Here is a 23,138-nt window from a genome sequence, read left to right as displayed (position 1 = left end):
AATGCCTAGGAATAAACTTATCCAAGGAGGTAAAAGACCTGGACTCTGAAAACTATAAATACTGATGAAAGAAAATGAAAATGACACAAAGAAATGGAAATATATTCCATACTCATGGATTAAAAGAATAACTATTGCTAAAATGTCCACACAATCCAAAGATATCTACAGATTTTATGCAATACTATGAAAATATCAATAGCATTTTTCACTGAACTACAACAAATAATCCTAAAATTTGTACACAATCAGTAAAGACCCTGAAGAGCCAAAGAAATATGGAAAAAGAACAATAAAACTGGAGGTCTCATAATCTCAGATTTCAAGACATACTACAAAGCTGTAGTATTCAAAACAAGTATGGTACTGGCACACACACACACACACACACACACACACACACACACACCAAACCCATAGATCAAGTGAACAGAACAGAGAGCCCAGAAATATATCCAAGGTGCCTGGGTAGCTCAGTTGGTTAAGTATCCGATTCTTGGTTTCAGCTCAGGTCATGATCTCGTGGTTCGTGGGCTTGAGCCCAGCTTCGGGCTCCACGATGGGCATGGAGCCTGCTTTGGGGATTCTCACTCTCCCAATCTCTCTACTCCTCCCCTGCTCACACTGTCTCTGGAAGGAAGGAAAGCAGGAAGGCAGGCAGAAATATACCCACAATTATATGGTCAATTAATCTTCAGATGAAAGAGGCAAGAATATGCAATGGGAAAAAGTCTCTTCAACACACAGTGCTGGGATAACTGGACAGCTACATGCAGAAGAATGAAATTGGACTACTTTATAATACCGTACACAAATATAAACTCAAAATGGATTAAAGACCTAAATGTGAAACCATAAAAATTCTAGAGGAGAGCAGGCAGTAATCTTATGACATCAGTTGTGGCACTATTTTTCTAGATATGTCTCCTGAGGCAAGGGAAACAAAAGCAAAAATAAACTATTGGGACCTCATCAAAATAAAAAGCTTCTGCACAGTTAAGGAAACAATCAACAAAACTAAAGGGCAACCTATGAAATGGGAGAAGATACTTACAAATGATATATCTGACAAAGGGTTAGTATCCAAAATATATAAAAAACTTATACAACACCAAAAAAACAAATAATCCAATTTGAAAATGGGTTGAAGACATTAACAGACACTTCTCCAAAGAGGACATAGAGATGGCTAACAGACACATTGAAAGATGCTCAACATAAATAACCATCAGGGAAATGCAAATCAAAACCACAATGCAGTATCACCTCACAATTATGAGAGTGGCTAAAATCAACAGCACAGTAAACAAGTGTTGGCAAGGATGTGGAGAAAAAGGAACCCTCTTGCATTGTTTTTAGGAATGCAAACCAGTGCAGCCACTGTGGAAACAATATGGAGGTTCCTCAAAAAGCCAAAAATAGAACTACATTATGATCCAGCAATTGCACTACTGGGTATTTATCCAAAAATACAAAAACATTAATTCAAAGGGATATATGAACCCCTCTGTTTATTGGAGCATTATTTAAAATAGCCAAAATAAGGAAGCAGCCCAAATGTCCATTGACAGATTAATGGATAAAGAAGATGTGGTATATATTTACAATGGAATACTATTCAGCCATAAATAAGAATGAGATCTTGCCATTTGCAGTGACATAAATGGAGCTAAAGAGTATAATGCTAAGTGAAATAAGTCATTTAGACAAAGATAAATACCATATGATTACACTCATGTGGAATTTAAGAAACAAATAAACAAGGGGTGCCTGGGTGGCTCAGTTAGTTCAGTGTCCGACTCTTGATTTTGACTCTGGTCATGATCTCATGCTTTGTAAGATCGAGTCCCCATCTGCTGACAGTGCAGAGCCTGCTTGGGATTCTCTCTCTCCCTCTCTCTTTGCACCCGCCCCCCACTCATGCATGTGCAAGCTCTTTCTCTCTCAAAATAAGTAAACATTTTTTAAAAAAAGAAACAAATAAAATGAGCAAAGGAAAAAAAACAGAAGAGAGAGAGATAAACCCAGAAAGACTCTTAACTACAGAGAACAAACTGATGGTTACCAGAGGGGAGGTGGGTGGGTGGATAGGTAAAATAGGTGATGGTGATTAAACATGCTCATCACTTGTAATGAGCACAGGGTAATGAACGGAAGTGTTGAATCACTATATTGTATACCTGAAACTAATATGACACTGTATGTTAACTATACTGGAATTTAAAATAAAATTAAAAAAACATTAAAAATAAAAAATATAAAAATATATATATTCCATGTAAATGGATATCAAAATCCTGGAGTAGCTCTACTCACATCAGAAAAAACAATATTTAAGCCAAAACTGTAACAAGAGACAAAGAATGTCATTATGTAATGATAAAAGGGTGAATCTGAAAGAATATATTACATAAATATTTATGGTCCTAAAAAACATAGAAGCACCTAAATATATAAAGCTAATATTGACAGACCTGAAGGGAGAAAAAGACAGAAATATAATAATAGTAGAAGACTTAAATACCCCATTGTCATCAATGGATAGATAGATCAAGGCAGAAAAATCAATAAGGAAAAATGACTTGAACTACACATAACACCAAATGGACTTAACAGACATTTGTAGAATATTCCATACAAGGCCTATACACATTCTTCTCAAACATACAAGGAACATTCTCCAAGGGAGACCATGTGGTAGGCCACAATACAAGTCTTACAAGAAAATTGACAATTTATAATTATGTCAGGATTAAAAAAATATGCTACTGAATAGCCAAGAGGCCAGAAAAATTAGAAAAAATTATGTTGAGACAAATGAAAATGGAAATACAACATACCAAAAATTATGGGATACAAAATATGGTATCCCATATGGGATACAGAAAAAATATTTTTAAGAGGTAAGTTAATAGTAATAAACATCTACATTAGGAAACAAGAAAGATCTCAAATAACCTAACTTCATACTTTAAGGAACTAGAAAAATAACAAATTAAAGCCCAAAATTAAGAAAAGGGGAAATAACAAAGATCAGAGCAGAAATAGAAACTAAAAAGACAACAGAAAAGATCAATGAAACTGAAAATAGAGGGCTTTTAAAGTGGTAAAAAATATATATACAAATCTTTAGCTAGATTTACCAAGAAAAAAAGGCCCAAATTAATAAAATTTGAAATGAAAGAAGAGACATTTCAACTGCTACCAGAGAAACACAAAGGATCATTAGAGACTGATACAAAGACTTATATACCAACAAACTGGACAACCTAGAAGAAACAAATTCTACCAAGACAATATGAAGAGAATATCTGAACAAACCAATTAATAGTAAGGAAATTGGATCAGTAATCAAAAACTTCCAAAGAAACAAAGGTCCAGGACCAGATGACTTCACTGGCAGATTCTATCAAACATTAAGGAAGAATTAATTCCAACCCTTCTTAAACTCTTCTAAAAAACAGAAGAGGGAACCCTTCCAAACTCATTTTATGAAGCCAGTGTTACCCTGATGGGAAGCCACAAGAAAAGTGGCCAGTATGCTTGATGAACATAGATACAAAATTCCTCAACAAAATAGCAGAAAAGCCAAATTCCACAATACATTATTAAAAGGATCATACACCATGATCACATGGGATTAATTCCATAGATGCAAGGATGGTTCACTATCTACAAAAAAAATAAAATAAAAATCATTGTGATACACCACATTAACAAAATGAAGGATAAAAATCTTTAAATCATCTCAGTAGATGCAGAGAAAGCATCTGACACAATTCAACATCCTGTAAGACCAGCAGCAAGAAAAGAATACCCACTCACCACTTTTATTCAACACAGTACTGGAAGTCCTACCCAGAGCAATTAGTCAAGAAAAAGACATAAAAGTATCCAAGTTGGAAAGAACTAAAGCTGTCTATATTTGCAGATGACATGATAATATATATAGAAAACACTAAAAACTATCAAAAAATTGTTAGAATGAATGAATTCAGTGAAGTTGCAGGATACAAAATAAATATACTACCCAAAGCAATCTACAGATTCAATTCAATCCCCATTAAAATTCCATCAAAAAGGCATTATTCAAAGAAATATCAACAAACAATCCTAAAATCTGTATAAAAACGAAAAAGACCCCAAATATCTAAAGTAATCTTCAGAAAAAAGAAGGAAGCTGGAAGCATCACATTATCTCATTACAAACTACAGTAATAAAAACAATGTGGTACTGGTACAGAAATGGACACATAGATCAAGGAACAGACCAGATAGTCCAGGAATAAGTCCATGCATATATAGCAAATTAATTTGTGACAAAGAAGCCAAGAATATACAATGGGGAAAGGATAGTATCTGTATAAATGGTGCTGGGAAAACTGGACAGATAGCAAACGATGAAACTGTATCACTATCTTATACCATACACAAAAATCAACTCTACATGGATGAAAGACTTAAATTTATGATCTGAAACCATAAATCTTCCAGAAGAAAACAGAGGGCTAAGGCACCTGACATCAACTTGGCAATAAATTTTTGGATATGACATAAAAGCAAGGGCACTGAAATCAAATATAAGCAACTAAAAAGCTTCTGCACAGCAGTGTAAACTATCAATAAAATGAAAAGGCAGCCTACAGAATGGGAGAAAATATTTGCAAATCATGTATGTGATAAGGGGTGAATGCCTGAGATATATAAAGAACTCATATAACTCAAACCCAAACAATCCAAATTAAAAATCGGCAGAGAAACTGAACACATATTTTTCCAAATAACACATACAGATAGGCAAAGGGTATGTGAAAAGGTGCTCAACATCACTAGTCATCAGGGAAATGCAAATCGAAACCACAATGAGATATGACATCATACTTGTCTGAATGGCTAGTATCAAAACAAAACAAAACAAACCCAAGAGATAACAAGTATTGGTGTGGGTGTGCAGATAGGGAACCCTTGTCCACTGTTGGTGGAATGTAAATTGCGCAGCCACTATGGAAAACAGTATGGAGGTTCCTCAAAAATTAAAAACAGAAATACCACATGATTCTGGAACACCAGTTTGGGGTATATACTCAAAAGGAATTAATACAGGATATCAAAAAGATACATGTATTCCCAAGTTCAGTGATGGCATTATTTCCAACAGCCAAGATAAGCAAAAAACCAAAGTGTTTATCAATAGATAAATGTATAAAGAAGATATGGTATCTATATACATACAATGAATATTATTCAGCCATGAGAAAGGACATCTTGCTATTTGTGACAACATGAAAAGACCCTGAGAGCATTATGTTAAGTGAAATAAAACAGAGAAAGACAAATAGTTCACGGAATCATTTTATACGTACAGTTAAAAAAAAAGTCAAATTCATAAAAACAGCAGGTAGAAAAGGGTTTGCTGGGCAGTGAGGGAAAGAGAGGTTAGTAAAACAGTAAAACCTTTTAGCTAAAAGACAATAAGGTTTGAAGATATAAGCATAACATGGTGACTACAGTTGGTAATACTGTATTATATGACTGAAATTTGCTAGGAGAGTAGAACATAAATGTTCTTACCAAAAAAAATAGAAATAAATTTTTAAAAATTTAAGTTTGTGTTTGAACATTTATAAATTATTTCTCCTATAGTAATCTGATAATCATCATATTCATAATCCCTACATCCAATGTCTTCTAAATAAAATGTTTTATTCAAACTGGTCAACATTTGATCATATTTTCCTTTATAAACTACAAGGATGGGAAAAATAAGTCATAAATTCACTTTTTCATTGATGTGTTTTATGTAGTTTTATATGTTTACTTACTTTAATAAGTAATGCTTCATTTGTAGCTTCAATTACTTCATTCCTGTCTTGGACTTGTTGATGCAAATTGCTTACGGTATCCTGAGCTTCTTCTAATTCCAGTTTTGCCTTCTCTAACTGTTCATTTAGTTGCTGAACAGAAGTCTTTTGAGAGTCAGCAGAAATCTTCCACTTTGCATGGTTCTCTTGATGTGAAATCATCTACACAGCCCCCAAATTGAAAAAGAATTAAGTAGGGTGGAGTTGGTTTCAAAAACATTCTAATACTTTCCACTTCCACTTATACTAAAGTAAATTCTGTTTATAGGCACAAACATCTGGTTTCTCAACAAATAACCCATGAGAGGAAAAAAGGGGGAGAAGAAACCTATAGTCTTAAATTTACCTAAGAACAGTGAACCAAAGACCATGGTCTGTTTTTTGATCCTGATTTGAACCAATTAACTATATAGACATTTTTGAGACAACTGGGAAAATCCGAACAATGAGCGGGTATTTGATAATATTAGCGGATGATTGTCAATTTTTAGGTGTGATAATAGTATTGTGGCTAGGTTTCTTAAAAATAGACCTTATCTTTTAGAGACACCTATTGAAATGTTTATTGATGAAATAATGATGTCTGGGATTTGCTTGAAAAGAGAATGAGATGTGGAGGAAAGGGAGTGAGGTTAAAGATACAGTGATCATATTTCCCAGTTTGCTTAGGACTGACTGAGCTTTATGCCTGGTGTCCTGGTGTAGTTGCACCCCTTTTCATTCTCAAAAGTGTTCCCTTTTAAAAAGAAATGGTCAATATACTTATAGATGAAATCACATTAGCCATAAGTTGATAATTGCTAAAGTTGAATAATTAAATATAGGAGGATTTATACCATTCTTCCAAAATTTTCCAAAATAAAAACTTAAAAAAAATCTAATTCTTATAAAAAATATCAGGGGTTTTGCAATTAAATGACTTTTGTGACAATTCTGAAACCTGTAATTTTTTTTTATTTTAATTTTTTTTTCAACGTTTATTTATTTTTGGGACAGAGAGAGACAGAGCATGAACGGGGGAGGGGCAGAGAGAGAGGGAGACACAGAATCGGAAACAGGCTCCAGGCTCTGAGCCATCATCAGCCCAGAGCCCGACGCGGGGCTCGAACTCCCGGACCGCGAGATCGTGACCTGGCTGAAGTCGGACGCTTAACCGACTGCGCCACCTAGGCGCCCCTGAAACCTGTAATTTTTTAAATGCTGTTAATAATTATTGATCCTTTATACTGGTACTTTAATGACATACTCCTTCATTTTTATAATCAAACAACATACATGCTTTAAAAATAAATCTCTGTCAAGTGTCAAAGAGAATAAAAACATTACAAATTCTTATATTTATATCATACATATAAAACATTAGTAGCAAATATTAAATAGCAATAGTAGAACCAATTTTTACAATTCATTTTTTGTATTCCCTGCTTATAATTAATTTCAGAGGGCTTACAAAACTTAAAGTAAAAAACTGGATAATAAATAAAAGTAGAACAGAGACCACATAATAAAAGTGGAAAGAGTAGTTGCTGGTAAACAGTTGAGCTGGACTAGTTATTACCCAAGGTCACTTAGTTGAGTAACTAATATTTATTAAATAATTATGCTGAATCCAACAGGATTCCATTTGTCTCTAAAGACTAAGGGTTGGAATCCCTTAGCCTGGGACTAGATTCAGTTTGCAAATGTGTTTTGTTTGGCAGACACCATGTTTTTAAAGAGATCTGAATCTAAACCCTTTAAGCAAGACGTGGCGACTTCAAGCTCCACCAATCCCTCACAAAGATGGTCCCAAACTCCTCTGAAAGGAGTTTAATATGAACGTATTTGTAATCCTTGTTATATAGAAAAATGCTTTACTAGAACTCCGTAAGTTATTTAGGTCTAAAATACACATTTTGTATATCCTCAAATGTAGTTTTTAAATAGACAAGAAATGCTATTCTAATTGATAACAGTGCTCATTTGTATAAAGGTTCAGGACATACTAGTAGATAAAAAGTATGAGGGTCTAATTTTGCCTTTCAACTTACTATCACAACAAATGTTGGACATTGCAAAGCATTACAGATTCATATCACATGAAACTGCTTATGTTGTTTACTAAATATCTCCAGTTTGCTTTTTCCAGTTAGTTTTGGCAAGTGCTGTATTATAACTGATTATGATGAAGATGATGATGAGACAGGCTCTGGTCTAAGAACTTTAACTATATTCATTTAATTCTCAACACAGTTCTATGAGGTACATTACATTATTATACCCATTTCAGACAGAGAGGTTAATTGCTCAAGGTCACGTAAGTGCTAAGTGATGAGCTAAGATTTGGAACCAGGCTGCCTGCCTAAAGAATTTAAGCTCTTAACTCCACAGTGTATGTGAAGTTATATTAAGCTACCAGAAATGAAGACCACAATGAATTATTCTATAATGAATACTCAGAAGTTAGACTTCTACTTTTGTTCAGATAGGTCAACCCACTTTAGCAGACAGTACTAGAACGAATTACATCTTCTTTACCTCCAGATGATAAGCTTCTTTGAGAGATTCTACTTCTGCTGACAATTTCTTGATTTCTGCTTGCATTCTTGCTTCTAAATGAGCTTCACGTACTTGAGAAGCCCCTAATTCTTCAGCTAAATGGTTTCCATGAGCTTCCTTAAAAATGACATATTAAGGAAAAGTTATTTCACTTGTTTATTTGGTTATTAAAACTAAACCAATAGTGTGTACCTGTGGAAGTACTTCACTCTTTTATAATACTATATAAACACTCATATACAAAGTTAACTTATTAAATGGTATACTTTAAAATCTAGACATTTAAGAGACTATGAATGGGACTGTATTAGTGTATTGTTTATCATAATGTAATAGAAGTTCACTAACCAATGTATTCTGTAAAGCAAATTAATAACCACAGCATGCTGAACTTTGGCAGGTAACAGTTTACTCTAAGGTCTGCCTATGCATTTTGTTCACCAGATGCACTGTTTGCTTATCAAGAGTCAGTTGTGTATTTATCCAAACCTATTTATGCTAGTTTTGCTTAGGATTCTAATTATGCAATTTTAATATATATTATGTATGAACACTGAGGAGATACACAAGCAAAAAGAAAGTTTTTATTTAAAAGAAAGTTCTATGCTTTGAGACAGGTCAATGAATGAGTCACAAACATTTTTTACCCAATTAGAAGCAGTCAAAATAGTTGTAAAATATTATGGGAAACTCCACGTAAAATATAAGAGATGTTACACTCTAATTTACAAATGTCTTTTAATTCTTCTTCTCCTTTAAAGAAACCAAAATTGGAAACAATAGATGATCAAATAGGAATATGGTTAATGAAAAATGGCTAGGTGGAATTCTAAGCAAAGACCCTGCCCACACATAAAAAAAACAAGATTTTGTCCTAACTTAAAAGATCTACAATATTGAAAAGAATATATATTTAGAGTTCTGAGTTGAAGTATTTTAAACTGTCAATTTAACAAATCAAAACTACAATGAGATATCACCTCACACCTGTCAGAGTGGCTAAAACCGACAACACAGGAAACAACAGATGTTCGGGAGGATACAGAATAAAGGGAAACCTTCTTGTACTATTGATGGGAATGCAAACTGGTACAGCCACTCTGGAAAACAGTATGGAGGTTCCTTAAAAAGTTAAAAATAGAACTACCCTATGATCCAGCAATTGCACTACTAGGTATTTATCCAAAGGATAAAAAAATATTTCAAAAAAAATTTTTTAATGTTTATATTTGAGAGAGAGAGAGTGAGCGAGCACAAGAGGCAGAGTGGCAGAGAGAGGGAGACACAGAATCCAAAGCAGGTTCCAGGCTCCGAGCTGTCAGCACAGAGCCTGATGCAGGGCTCAAATCCAACAACAGTGAGATCATGACCTGAGCCAAAGTCGGATGCTGAACTGACTGAGCCACCCAGGATCCCCTAAAAATATTAATTCAAATGGATACATGCACCCTGATGTTTATAGCAGCATTATCAACAATAGGTAAATTATGGGAAGAGCCCAAATGTCCATCAACTGATGAAATGATTAAAAAAGAAGTGGCATATCGGGTGCCTGCGTGGCTCAGTCATTTAAGCATCTGACTCTTGGTTTTGGCTCAAGTCATGATTTCACAGTTTGTGGGTTCGAGCCCCACATCAGGCTTTGCACCGGCCATGTGGAGCCTGCTTGGGATTTTCTCCCTCTCTCTTTGCCCCTCCCCTGCTCTGTCTCTGTCTCTCTCAAATTAAGTAAATAAAAACTTTAAAAAAAGTGGTGGTACACACACACACACACACACACACACACACACACAGTGGAATATTACTCAGCCATCAGAAAGAATGAAATCTTGCCACTTGCAGTGATGTGGATGGAGCTAGAAAGCATCATGCTAAGTAAGTCACAGAAAGACAAATACCATATGATTTCACTCAAATGTGAAATTTAAGTAATAAACAAATATGGGAGGGAAAAAAGAGAAGCAAACCTAGAAACAGACTCTTAACTATAGAGAAGAAACTGATGGCTACCAGAGGGAAGGTAGGCAGGGGAATGGGTGAAAAAGGTGATGGGGATGAAGGAGGGCACTTGTGATGAGCACTGGGTGTTGTATGTAAGTGATGAATCACTAAATTCTACACCTGAGACTAATATTACACTGTATGTTAACTAGCTGGAATTAAAAAAAAACTTGAAAAATAAAATATAATAAAAACTTGAAAAGAAACTGTCATTTTAAATAATTCCCCACTTTCATTCACTTTTTTGGTTAACTGAGCTTACCTTATCACATCAAATCAATTGTACTATAGATACTACAAATAAAGACAAAGATGAGATAAAAGTAGAGCTCCCCTTTTCCTAGGAGACTCCCAAATGCCCAACATATTCTAATAAAAAAATTCCTTATATATTGTTTATTAGTCCAACCAGAAATGTGAATAAAAACATTAAGTTTACCAAAATTAAATGTAAAGATACTTTAATGTAATTCCTGTATTAGTAACCATAATAAAAAACATAAAACAGGAACATTACTGAAATACCAATAAACACATTTTTCTCAAAGTCTAAGTAATTAACCCAAGCATAACAATCCAAGTATTAAAAAAAATTTTTTTTTTAATCTTTGTTTATTTTTGAGAGAGAGACAGAGTGCGAGTGGGGTTGGGGCAAGAGAGAGGAAGACAAAGAATCCGAAGCAGGCTCCAGGCTCTGAGCTGTCAGCACAGAGTCCGTTGCAGGGCTCAAACTCACCTACTGTGAGATCATGACCTGAGCTGAAGTTGGACACTTAACTGAATGAGCCACCCAGGCACCCTCCAAGTATTTTTAAGCAAAGTTATTAACCTTCTACCAAATACAATTTATATTATAGTTCTTGTTATTAAAAGCACTTTCTCTCCATAAGGATTCTGAACTATAGGTTTCATAACAGTTATAAATTTAGATTGTCAGTTTGACTTATAAGAGTGGCTACAAATGTAAAAATTTTACTCAAAAAAGATTAGCTTTATTATTATTATTTTTTCAAATGATAGCTTAAACTCACTTGAAAATCTAAAAATACTTTGTAACTCAATTTATTGAAAACTAGTTTGGCTAAAACTCAGTTCTGAAGGACTTCCTAGTTATATTACAAAGCTATGCTAAATATAACATTTTCCTTAAAATATTAGTAAAATATACATAACATAAAATTTATCACTTTAACCAGTTTTAAGTGTCAAATTCAGTAGCATTAAGTACATTCAGTGTGTGCAACACAGTTACTATAATCTACAACTTAAAAAAAAGTAAATGTTAAATTTTTTTAAGATTTTTAGTAAGGTAAAATTATTTAGAATAGGGATTACTTTTTCTTTAGAGAGTTGCTTTACTTCCTCCAATTCACTTGAGAGCCTTTCTACTTCTCTCTGTGCTTGGACTTGTTGACAACGAGCCTCCACCAATTCTGTATGAGAATTCTGCATCTGCTCCCGAGTTAACCTCAATTCTTGCTCCAAATCTATGGCATTCTTGTACTGAGTTGCAATATACTGTTCCTGCTCTTTCATAACCTGAAATACACAAGATATTTGTAGCTTTCAAAATGAAATGATATAGATAACCTATTTCTTACTCTGATTTCTCTTTTAATAAGTGATTTCCCCATCCCAACTTGATCTCTATAAAATTTAACACACAATGAATATCAGTTTCTATGAAATTGATACTTAGAAAATGTTTTTCTTCCTTTTTATTTTTTTAAAAAATTGTTTATTTATTTATTTTTGAGAGAGACAGAGATAGCACGAGTGGGGGAGAGGCAGATAGAGAGGGAGAGAGAGAATCCCAAGCAGACTCCACATCAGCCTGACAATGGGGGGCTTAAACCCATGAAACCATGAGATCATGACCTGAGCCGAATCTAAGAGTCGGACGCTTAACTGACTTAGCCACCCAGGTGCCTCTTCCTTTTTAATGGTAAGAAAATGACAAAATACTACTAATAAATCTGGGATAAATGGTACATTTTGCATGACTAATATGTAAGCTGTATAATCCTTAATCATTATGAATATAACATGGCAGAATACACAATAATATAAAGAAAAAAAAGAAACTAATATGTGATATCCATTTCACAGATGGAGAATATATTGGCATGAATAACCAAAACCCACCATTAATCCATATGGGTTAAGGTCTTTTCTGTAAAAGTATCTGTCTGCAGACAGATAAACACATATGAAGTTTTAAAGTTGAGTATACTATTTAAAGGCAAAAAAAAGTAACACCCATGAGAGCTCTTAGAAGCAAACTCAGTTTTGGGATGCCTGGGTGGCTTAGTCAGCTGAGTGTCTGACTTTGACTCAGGTCATGATTTCATGGTTGGTGAGTTTGAGCCCTGCACCAAACTTGCTGCTGTCAGCACAGAGTCCACTTTGGATCCTCTGTTCCCCTCACTCTCCACCCCTCTCCCATTCATGTGCACGCTCTTTCTCTCAAAAATAAACAAACATTTAAAAAACAAACAAATTAAAAGAAGCAAATTCACTTTTTAAAAAGGCAAGTGGGTAGAATTCACCATTCAGCACACATGCAAACTGATAATATGAAGTCATCAAACTTCACCTGGCAACTAACTCAATGTGTTTAGTCTCAATAATGTACAATTATTATCTGTTCATTCATTCGCTGGATGGGGTTCCTCAAGGATAAATGAGTGTATCTTGATATCTGTATCTCCAGCTCTACTACACAGTAGGTTCTCAATAAATATTTGTTGACCAAGTGAACACATACTGTGAATTCATTATGTGAGAGATACTATGACAATTCCTATAGGCAATATAAATAGGATGATGCCCTTGCCTATAATTGGAACATCAGAATAAATATTTTAAAAAGATCAAAGAAACTAGTATCTGACACAAATAATTAGCCCCAAAATACTTATGGCACAGCTTCTATATATTAAAACCAACCAGTTTAAAACATAAAGATTTATATCGCTCTTCAGATAATATTAGTATGTTTCTTAGGAAGAGATAATTTGCTTACACTTTCCATTTCTTTCATCTTTTGTTGTGTTCGTTCATTTTCTTTTTTCAGTTGACTTATCTCCTGTTCATTTTGTAGTGTTATAAACTCTTTTTCTCGAAGCTGTTCTTTGGCATTTTGCAATTTTTCATTCAAACTTTCTATCTGAATTTTAAAAAGAGTAATGTTAATGTAACTAAGGAAAAATAATTTTTAAATCATAATTGCAATCCAAGTAAGTCAAGCTTTAAACACATAAATCCAAAGTAGCCAATATAAAAATGTGTTTTTCTTAATGCCATTATAACTTAGACATTAACATCAGGATTCTTGTGCTTAATAAGAAGCTTCTTTGTATACCTGAAACACACAAGAGATGGAAGTCTCAATCACATTTGTGTTAGAAAGGAAAATTAGGTACATTAAAGCAACAAGTGTTATATGGTCTTACAAATAGTTTTATAGGTAGTATGTTTAAGAGGTAAAAAACTCTAGTTAGTGAAAATAAAATCCCCTTCCCACTGTGTTCCTTCCTTAAAGGTAACCAAAGAAGAGAATTACTTGCAAATCCTTCCAGAGATATTTTATACATATTCAAACATGCACACATGAGGATAAATACGTGGACATACTGATACAAGAAAACCTGTATTTGAAATAACATTAAGAGGGTCATCGGGCTAGGGAGTGAGGAAAATGAGGAAATGTTGGTCAAAGTGTACAAGATTTCAGTCATGCAGGATAGTAAGTTCTGTAAATCTAATGTACAGCACAGTGATTATAATTAGTAATACTGTATTTGTATACTTGAAAGTTGCCAAGAGAATAGATATTGAGCATTCTCAACAAAAATAAATAATTATAATAACTGAGGTGATGGACATGTTAATTATTACACAGAGTATATGTATAGGAAAACATGTTGTATACCTCAAATATATGCAATTTTTGTCATATGTCAATAAAGCTGGGGAAAAAGTTAAAATGAGAAAAATGAATTAAAGTAGTATGTACAAGATAATTAAAACTATGTAGTATTTTTATTGTATGTATTCTACTTAAAAGCCACATTATGTGAACAACAGATGCTTACAGTTATGGAGTTATTTTTTAAAACAATTTAAAATATTAATTTTAACTAATTTACCTGTTTGTTGCATTCTTTAAGTTCCAATTCTGATTTCTCAAGAGTACCCTCTAATTTAATTATTTTCTGCTCCATTTCTCCCCTGTGCTCACGAATAGTCATATCCAAATGTGTAACCTAAATACAAAAGTAGCCTGCCATCAATAATTTATTTGTTTTTATTGCTAAGTAGCATTCTATGGTATTCCATGGTAGTACCATCATTTATTTAACCATTCACTTACTGATGGGCATTTCAATTATTTTCTATTTTGGGCTGTTACTAATAAATGCACTGTGAACATTTGTGTATATAGGTTTTTTGTGAACACATGTTTTCATTTCTCTGAGACAAATGCCTAAGAATGTAACTGTTGGGTTGTAAGGTAAGAACATGTTTAGTACTGTAAAAAAACCTGCTATCTAGACTCTATCCAGAGGGGCTGTACCGTTTTACATTACAACCAGCAATGAATAAGTGATCCAGTTTCTCTTCATCGTCACCAGCTTGGTGTTATCCCTACTTTTTATTTTAGCCATTTGGCAAAGAGTGTGGCGATATCACATTGTGATTTCAACAAAATGAACATCAATGTCTTTTCATGTCTTTGGCTTATTGTTTTTAAAATTTTTATGCTTATTTATTTCTTTTTTGAGAGAGGGAGGGGCAGAGAGAATCCCAAGCAGGTTGTGCACTGTCAGCGCAGAGACAGATGCAGGGCTCAGACTCATGAAACCTGAGATCATGAGCTGAGCTGAAACCAAGAGTCGGGCATTCAACTGACACCACCCAGGCACCGCAGGCTTATTTTTTTTAATTGGATTGTTTACTTTTTTACCACTGAGCTTTGAGATGAGAGTATATATCCTGTGTATGAGTCCTTTGTCAGATATGTGATTTACAAATATTTTTTCCTGTCTATTCCTTATCACCCTCTTAACAAGGTCTTCTGCAGAATAAATTTTTAATTTTGAAAAAAAAAACATTAAACTATTACTCAATTATTCTAATGTGAAAAATTGTGTGCTTGGAATGTGTTTTAAAATTGTTTACGGTGTGGGGGGCATGTGGGTGGTTCAGTTAATTAAGCAACCAGCTTCGGCTCAGGTCATGATCTCACAGTTTGTGAGATCGTGCCACACATCAGGCTCTTTGCTGATGGCTCAAAGCCTGGAGCCTGCTTCAGATTCTGTGTCTCCCACTCTCTTTATTCCTCCCCTGCTCATGCTCTCTCTCTCTCAAAATTAAATAAACATTAAAAAAAATTTTTTAACTCTTTATAGTGGGTGTAACTGAAACATAAACTCAGCTCAAATTATTTTTAAAAATGAGAAAAGTATTCATTGCTTATAAATACTGAATCTTGAGTTTCATATATATTATACAAACTTAAAAAATTCAACTATGTTCATAAATGACAAATAAAATGATTTAGACTTCATTTTATGTGAGATAAAAGCTGCTAAATACAACATAACAAAAATTGTGGAATGCAGCAAAAGAAGTGCTTGGAGGAAAATGTAGAGCACTGAATGCATATATTAGAAAAGAAGAAAGATCTAAAATCAATCATTTAAGTTTCCAATTTGGGAAACTAGGAAAAGCAGAGCAAATTAAATCCAAAGTAAGCAGAAGAAAAGAAATAATAAAAATTAAAGCAGACATCAGTAAAATTAAAATTAGGAAATCAACAGAGAAAATCAACAAAACCAAAAGCTGAGTTGTGAAAAGATCAATAAAATCAATATGCCTCCAGCCAGGATAACTAAGAAAAAAAGAAAGATGACACAAATTACTAATATCACAAATGAAAGAGAACACATTACTGTAACTCTCATGGACATTAAAAGGATAATAAGGAATATTACAACTCTCTGACCACAAATTTAATAAAACTAGATGAAACAGACCAATTACTTGGAAGACAGAATCTGCCAAAACTCAAACAAGAAGAGATAATCTGAATAAGCCTATATCTATTAAAGAAATTAATGATTAATAACTTTCCCATACAGAAAGCAGCAGGTCCTGGTGGGTTCACTGGTGAATTCTACTGAACATCTAAGAAAGAAATTATACCAATTTTCTACAGTCCAATTCAGAAGACAGAAGCAGAGGGAATAATTCTGAACTCATTCTATGAGGCCAGTATTACCCTAATACCCAAACCAGACAAAGACATTTGAACACACATTCAACACATGGTAAAAACCCTCAGTGAACTAGAAATGAAGGAAAATTTCATTAACTTAATAAAGAATATCTACAGAAAAACAACAGCTAGAATCATACTTAATGGTGAGAAATTCAAAGCCTTCCCACTAAGATCAGATACAAGGCGAGGATATTCACTATTCACTATTCACTATCAATATTCACTATTGTTCTAGTAGTCCTAGCTAATGCAGTAAGATAAGAAAAAGAAATAAAAGATTTATATATATTAGCAAGGGATATAAAACTGTGTTTGTTTATAGATGACATAATCATCTAGGGAGAAAATCTGACAGATATGACAAAAAAAATCCTAGAACCAATAAGTGATTATAGCAGGGTTGTAGGATATAAGGAATACACAAAAGTCAATCACTTTCCTATTTGCTAGCAATGAACAAGAGGAATGTCAAACTAAAAACATAATATGATTTACATTAACACCCCCAAAAATTAAATACTTAGGTATAAATCTAGCAAAATATATACAAGGTCTATTAAGAGAAAACTACAAAACTCCAATGAAAGAAATCAAAGAATTAAATAAATAGACAGTCCATGTTCATGGATAGGAAGACTCAATATTGTCAAGATTCAAGATGTCAGTTCTTCGCAACTAAATCTATATATTCAGGGCAATTCCAATAAAAATTCTACCAAGTTATTTTGAAGATACTGACAAACTGATTCTAAAGCTTACACGGAGAGTAAACAGATCCCAAATATCCAACATAATATCAAAGAAGAACAAAGCTGGAAGACTGACATTACCTGACTTCACGACACTATAAACAGTCTGTGGTACTAGCAAAAAAACAAGTGAATAGATAATCATACAGAATAAAGTCCAGAAACTAACTCACATAAATATGTTAACTGATCTTTGACAAAGGAGCAAAGCCAATACAATGGAGAAAAGATAGTCTTTTCAACAAATGGTGCTGGAATAACTGGACAACCACATGGAAAAAATAAATCTAGACCATACCATTCACAAAAATTAATTCAAAATGGATCACAGACCTAAATGTAATCTGCAAAACTATAAAAATTCTAAAAGATAACATAGGGGAAAACCTAGATGACCTTGGGTTTGGTGATGATTTTTAATATATGAAATCAATGGCACAATTCATGAAAGAAGCAATTAATCAGCTGGACTTCACTAAAATTTAAAAGTTCTGCCCTGTGAAAACCAATGCAAAAGATTGTGAACGAAAGCCACAATTATCAAGGACTAATATTCAAAATATACAAAGAACTCTTAAAATTCAACAATAAGAGAACTCAATTAAAAAATGGGACAAAGACCATAACAGACACCTCACCAAAGAAGATATACAAATAGAAAATAAGCACAGGAAAATATCCTCTACATCATATGTCATCTGAGAAATGTAAATTAATAAGGAGATACCACCATACACCTATTAGAATGGCCAAAATCCAAAACACTGACACAAAATGCTAGCAACAGGAATTGACGTTCATTGCTGATAACGATGCAAAATGGTACAAGCCACTTCATAGAACAGTTTGGAAGTGTCTTATAAAACTAAACACACTCACCATATGGTCCATCAATCACACCCCTTGGTAATTACCAAAAGGAGTTGAAAACTTATGGCCATACAAAAACCTGCACACAGGTGTTTATGGCAGCTTTATTTGTAATTGTCAAAACTTGAAAGCAACCAAGATGTCTTTCAGTAGGAAAGACATTCAGTGAATGGATAAGTAAACTATAGTACATATCTAGACAATGGAATATTATTCAGTGCTAAAAGCAATGAGCTATCAAGCAATGAAAAGCTGTGGAGGAAACTTAAATATTACTAAGTGAAAGAAGCCAATATGAAAAGACTATGTACTCTATGATTTCAACTATATGACTGGAAAAGGCAAAATGATGGAGACAATAAAAAGATCAGTGGCTGCTAGGGTCAGGGGAAGAGTAGGAAAGATGACTAGAGCATAGAGGATTTTTAGGGCAGTGAAAATACGCTGGATGATACCATAATGATGGATACATGTCATTAAACATTTGTACAAACCCATAGAATGTACAACACCAATAGTGAACTCTAATATAAATTATGGAGCTTGGGTAATTATAACGTGTATGTTCATCAACTATAACAAATGTACCATTCAGGTGGGGAATGTTGATAATGGGAAAGGCTGTGAATTTATGGAAGCAAGGGATATATGGGAAATCTCTGTGCCTTCTGCTCAATTTTCATTGTGAACCTGTAACTGTTCTAAGAAACAAAGTCTTAAAAAAAGATGTTAAATAATGCCCTTTGAATATTTTTGTTTCTCCAACAAACACTAGCTGAGCAAGTAACTCCTTTAATGACATGTTCTTCTGATATGCAGCAATGTAAGACATCAAAAGGTTTGGATACTAAGCTAATCCTCATTCTCAAAAAACTACTTCTATAAAAAAAGCAAGATGAAAAAAGAAAGATGACATTTTCTAATTTTAAAAATATTAATGTGCATAGAAAAACATATATGCTTAAAAACGTCTATTTACCAAAAAGTGGTGACCTCTGAAACCCTGTGTGATTGTACTGTAACAGAAAATTTCATCAAATATAATTAAGAAAACCAACTTGAGCTGCTCTTTGCTTTAGTTCCCAATTTCTCTCCTTAAGTGCCTGGTCCATTTCAAGGAGTTCTTGCTTTTTATCTTCAATCTCCATCTTGCATTCTCTGCAATTTATCAAAGGAAAAAGATCAAAGCAAATAGTAGGAATATTATAGTTTTAAAAAATTAAGTCAATTGGGTTAACATTTCCTCTAAGTGACAAGTAATAAAATATATGCAATTATTTCTGATTGAAAGGGCTCAAATTAAAGAAATAATGTATAAAGAAAATGATTGATATCAATACAATTACTTTTAATAGAGTATTCTCAAAAGGCAAAAGTTAACTAAAATACTACTATTGTAGACAAATGAAGCTAAATGTTAAAGTACTCCCAGGGTGCAAGACTGAATCAGTATTAAGAATTTTAAAAATACGTCCATATTTTCCATTTATAGATCAAGGGAGCATTTGAAAGTCTTTTCTATATAATAGCTGTGAGTTTATTACAATTGAATGAGGCATTTATCTTGTGGTTGGTATCTCTGATATCCACAACTCAGTTTAGAAATACTTTTAATAAATTCTACCTCTCCTAAAACCTTATTTCTAATTTTATATTATAAATACTTACTACTGATATAACTTTAAGACTGCTACCACTCAGATAGGAGAATGCGAAGAATTTCTTTTTAATTTTTTTTTAACATTTATTTATTTTTGAGAGAGGGAGAGAGAGAGAGAGAGCAGGGGAGGGGCAGAGAGAGAGGGAGACAGAGAAACCGAAGCAGGCTCTAGGCTCTGTCAGCACAGAGCCCAATGCAGGGCTTGAACTCACAAACCCTGAGATCATGACCCGAGCCAAAGTTGGAGGCCCAACTGACTGAGCCACCCAGTGCCCCAAAGAATTTTAATCTGGAACTCTATGTTCTGATATGACAAAAGCTAAAAATGTTGATCTTGAAAATCATCATATGGTTTTCCAGTCTTAAATATAAACAATATTGAATAAAAGTACTGATTTTAAAAGCAGATTCAAAACTTCTTTAATGAGCCATTTACTATTCTCTTAAAAGTCTCAAGAGTTATGAAATATAAAGCTACATTAAGTTATTATGAAATAAATTCTAAAGATAATGCTGTTGTGTAAGTGAATAGGTGAGCTTCCAAAAATTCAGCTATTAGTTAAAATTTAAGATTTCATGGGGCACATGGGTGGCTTAAGCGTCCAACTCTTGGTTTCAGCTCAGGTCATGATCTCATGATTTGTGGGTTCGAGCCCTGTGTTGGGCTCTGCACTGACAGAGTGCAGCCTGCTTGGGTTTCTGTGTCTCCCTCTTTCTCTGCCTCTCTCCTGCCTGTACACATACTCACTCTCTCTCTCTCCCTCTGAAAATAAATAAATAAAACTTAAAAAAAAAAAGGAGAGATTTCATTTTTACTTTTTTAATTCATTTATTCATGTTACCATTTAGCAAATATTTACTGGAAGCTTCCTATGTATCAAGGCTCTATGTACGGTGAATTTAATAGTCAACAAGGTAGATGTCCTTCATCACATGGAGTATACATACTAATAGGTCAGGAAAGAAGACAGAGTATAAATAATGAACAACAAGAAAAATGTAAAGTGCCATGTCAGAGCACTAAATACAGTGATGTGATAGTGACTGGGTGGCTACTTGAGAGTAAGTGGTCAGAGAAGGGCCCTCTGAGGTAATGTGAAGGGCAAGAAGTTGGCCATTCAACCATTATTTCAGGCCAAAGAAACAGCTACAGCAAAGTCATAAGGTAGGAAATTATGTACCGTTTTAAGTACAACAAGAAGGCCAGGAGCAAGGGGAACAGTATGAAATGAGGCCAGAGAAATAGGCAAGAACCTTATCATGTAGGGCTTTGTATTCCATGATAAGGAGCTTGGATTTTTTTGTTTAAACTGCTGTAAAATACATATAAGATTTACCATTTTAAAATACAGCATCCCTTCTTGATAAAAACCCTCAAGAAAGCAGGGATAGAGGATCACACCTCAAGATAATAAAAGCCATATGTGAAAGACCCGCTGCTAATATCATCCTCAATGGGCAAAAGCTGAGAGTTTTCCCCCTAAGGTCAGGAACAGGACAGGGATGTCCATTCTCATCACTGTTATTCAACGTAGTATCGGAAGTCTTAGCCTCAGCAATCAGACAACACAAAGATATAAAAGGCATCCAAACTGTCCAGGAGGAGGTCAAACTTTCACTCTTTGCAGATGACATGATACTCTTTATGGAAAACTGAAAAGATTCCACCAAAAAACTGCTAGAACTGATCCACGAATTCAGCAAAGTGGTAAGATATAAAATCAATGTACAGTAATCGGTTACATTCCTATATACCAATAATTAATGAAGTAACAAAAAGAGAAATCAAGGAATTGATCCCATTTATAACCGCACCAAAAAGTATAAAATACCTAGGAATAAACATAACCAAAGAGGTTAAAAATCTATTCACTGAAAACTATAGAAAGCTTATGAAAGAAATTGAAGAAGACACAAAAAAATGAAAAAATATTCCATGCTCATGGATTGGAAGAACAAACATTGTTAAAATGTCGATACTACCCAAAGAAATCTAGTTATTCAATGCAATCCCTATCAAAATAACACCAGCATTCTTCACAGAGCGAGAACAAACAACCCTGAAATTTACATGGAACCAGAAAAGACCTCGAATAGCCAAAGCAATCTTGAAAAAGAAAACCAAAGCTGGAGGCATCACAATCTCGGACTTCAAGACGTATTACAAAGCTGTAATCATCAAGACAGCCTGGTACTGGCACAAAACCAGACAGTCAGATCAATGGAACAGAACAGAGAACCCAGAAATGGACCCACAAACATATGGCCAACTAATCTTTCACAAAGCAGGAAAGAATATCCAGTGGAATAAAGACAGTCTCTTCAGCAAGTGGTGCTGGGAAAACTGGACAGCGACATGCAGAAAAATGAACCTGGACCACTTTCTTACACCATACACAAAAATAAACTCAAAATGGATGAAAGACCTAAATGTAAGACAGGAAGCCATCAAAATCCTCAAGAAGAAAGCAGGCAAAAACTTCTTTGACCTTGGACGCAGCAACTTCTTACTCAATACGTCTCCGGAGGCAAGGGAGACAAAAGCAAAAATGAACTATTGGGACCTCATCAAAATAAAAAACTTCTGCACAGTGAAGGAAACAATCAGCAAAACTAAAAGGCAACCGAATGAATGGGAGAAGATATTTGCAAACGACATATCAGATAAAGGATTAGCATCCAAAATCTATAAAGAACTTATCTAACTCAACACCCAAAAAACAAATAATCCAGTAAAGAAATGTGCAAAAGACATGAATAGACACTTCTTCAAAGAAGACATCTAGATGGCTAACCGACACATGAAAAAATCCTCAATATCACTCATCATCAGGGAAATACAAATCAAAACCACGAGACAGCACCTCACACCTGTCAGAATGGCTAAAATTAACAACTCAGGCAACAACAGATATTGGCGAGGATGCTGAAAAAGAGCATCTCTTTTGCACTGCTGATGGGAATGCAAAGTGGTGCAGCCACTCTGGAAAACACTATAGAGGCTCCTCAAAATTTAAAAATAGAACTACCCTACGACCCAGCAATTGCACTACTAGGTCTTTACCCAAGGGATTCAGGTGTGCTGTTTCAAAGGGGAACATGCACCCTAATGTTTATAGTAGTACTATTGACAATAGCCAAAGCATAGAAAGAGCCCAAATGCCCATCAACAG

General features: G+C 34.1%; 1 protein-coding gene across 12 annotated transcripts in view; it reads right to left on the bottom strand.

The window, feature by feature from the left end:
• The window catches only part of CCDC18 (coiled-coil domain containing 18), a 116,610-nt gene that overhangs the window by 20,481 nt on the left and 72,991 nt on the right, over positions 1 to 23,138 (bottom strand). For all 12 annotated transcript variants that reach the window (XM_019837450.3, XM_019837455.3, XM_019837456.3 and 9 more), the window contains 6 exons: positions 19,364 to 19,463; positions 14,552 to 14,668; positions 13,426 to 13,569; positions 11,736 to 11,939; positions 8,379 to 8,516; positions 5,823 to 6,023 (listed from right to left, as the gene is read on the bottom strand). In XM_019837450.3, coding sequence (XP_019693009.1) covers positions 5,823 to 6,023; positions 8,379 to 8,516; positions 11,736 to 11,939; positions 13,426 to 13,569; positions 14,552 to 14,668; positions 19,364 to 19,463 — 904 coding nt within the window. The remainder of the gene's footprint in view (positions 1 to 5,822; positions 6,024 to 8,378; positions 8,517 to 11,735; positions 11,940 to 13,425; positions 13,570 to 14,551; positions 14,669 to 19,363; positions 19,464 to 23,138) is intronic.

The sequence above is a fragment of the Felis catus genome, chromosome C1 (genome assembly GCF_018350175.1).
Source record: "Felis catus isolate Fca126 chromosome C1, F.catus_Fca126_mat1.0, whole genome shotgun sequence".
Classification (NCBI taxonomy): Eukaryota; Metazoa; Chordata; class Mammalia; order Carnivora; family Felidae; genus Felis; species Felis catus.
The sequence above is the reverse complement of the archived record's forward strand: the minus strand, read 5'-3'. Positions and strand labels throughout refer to the sequence as shown.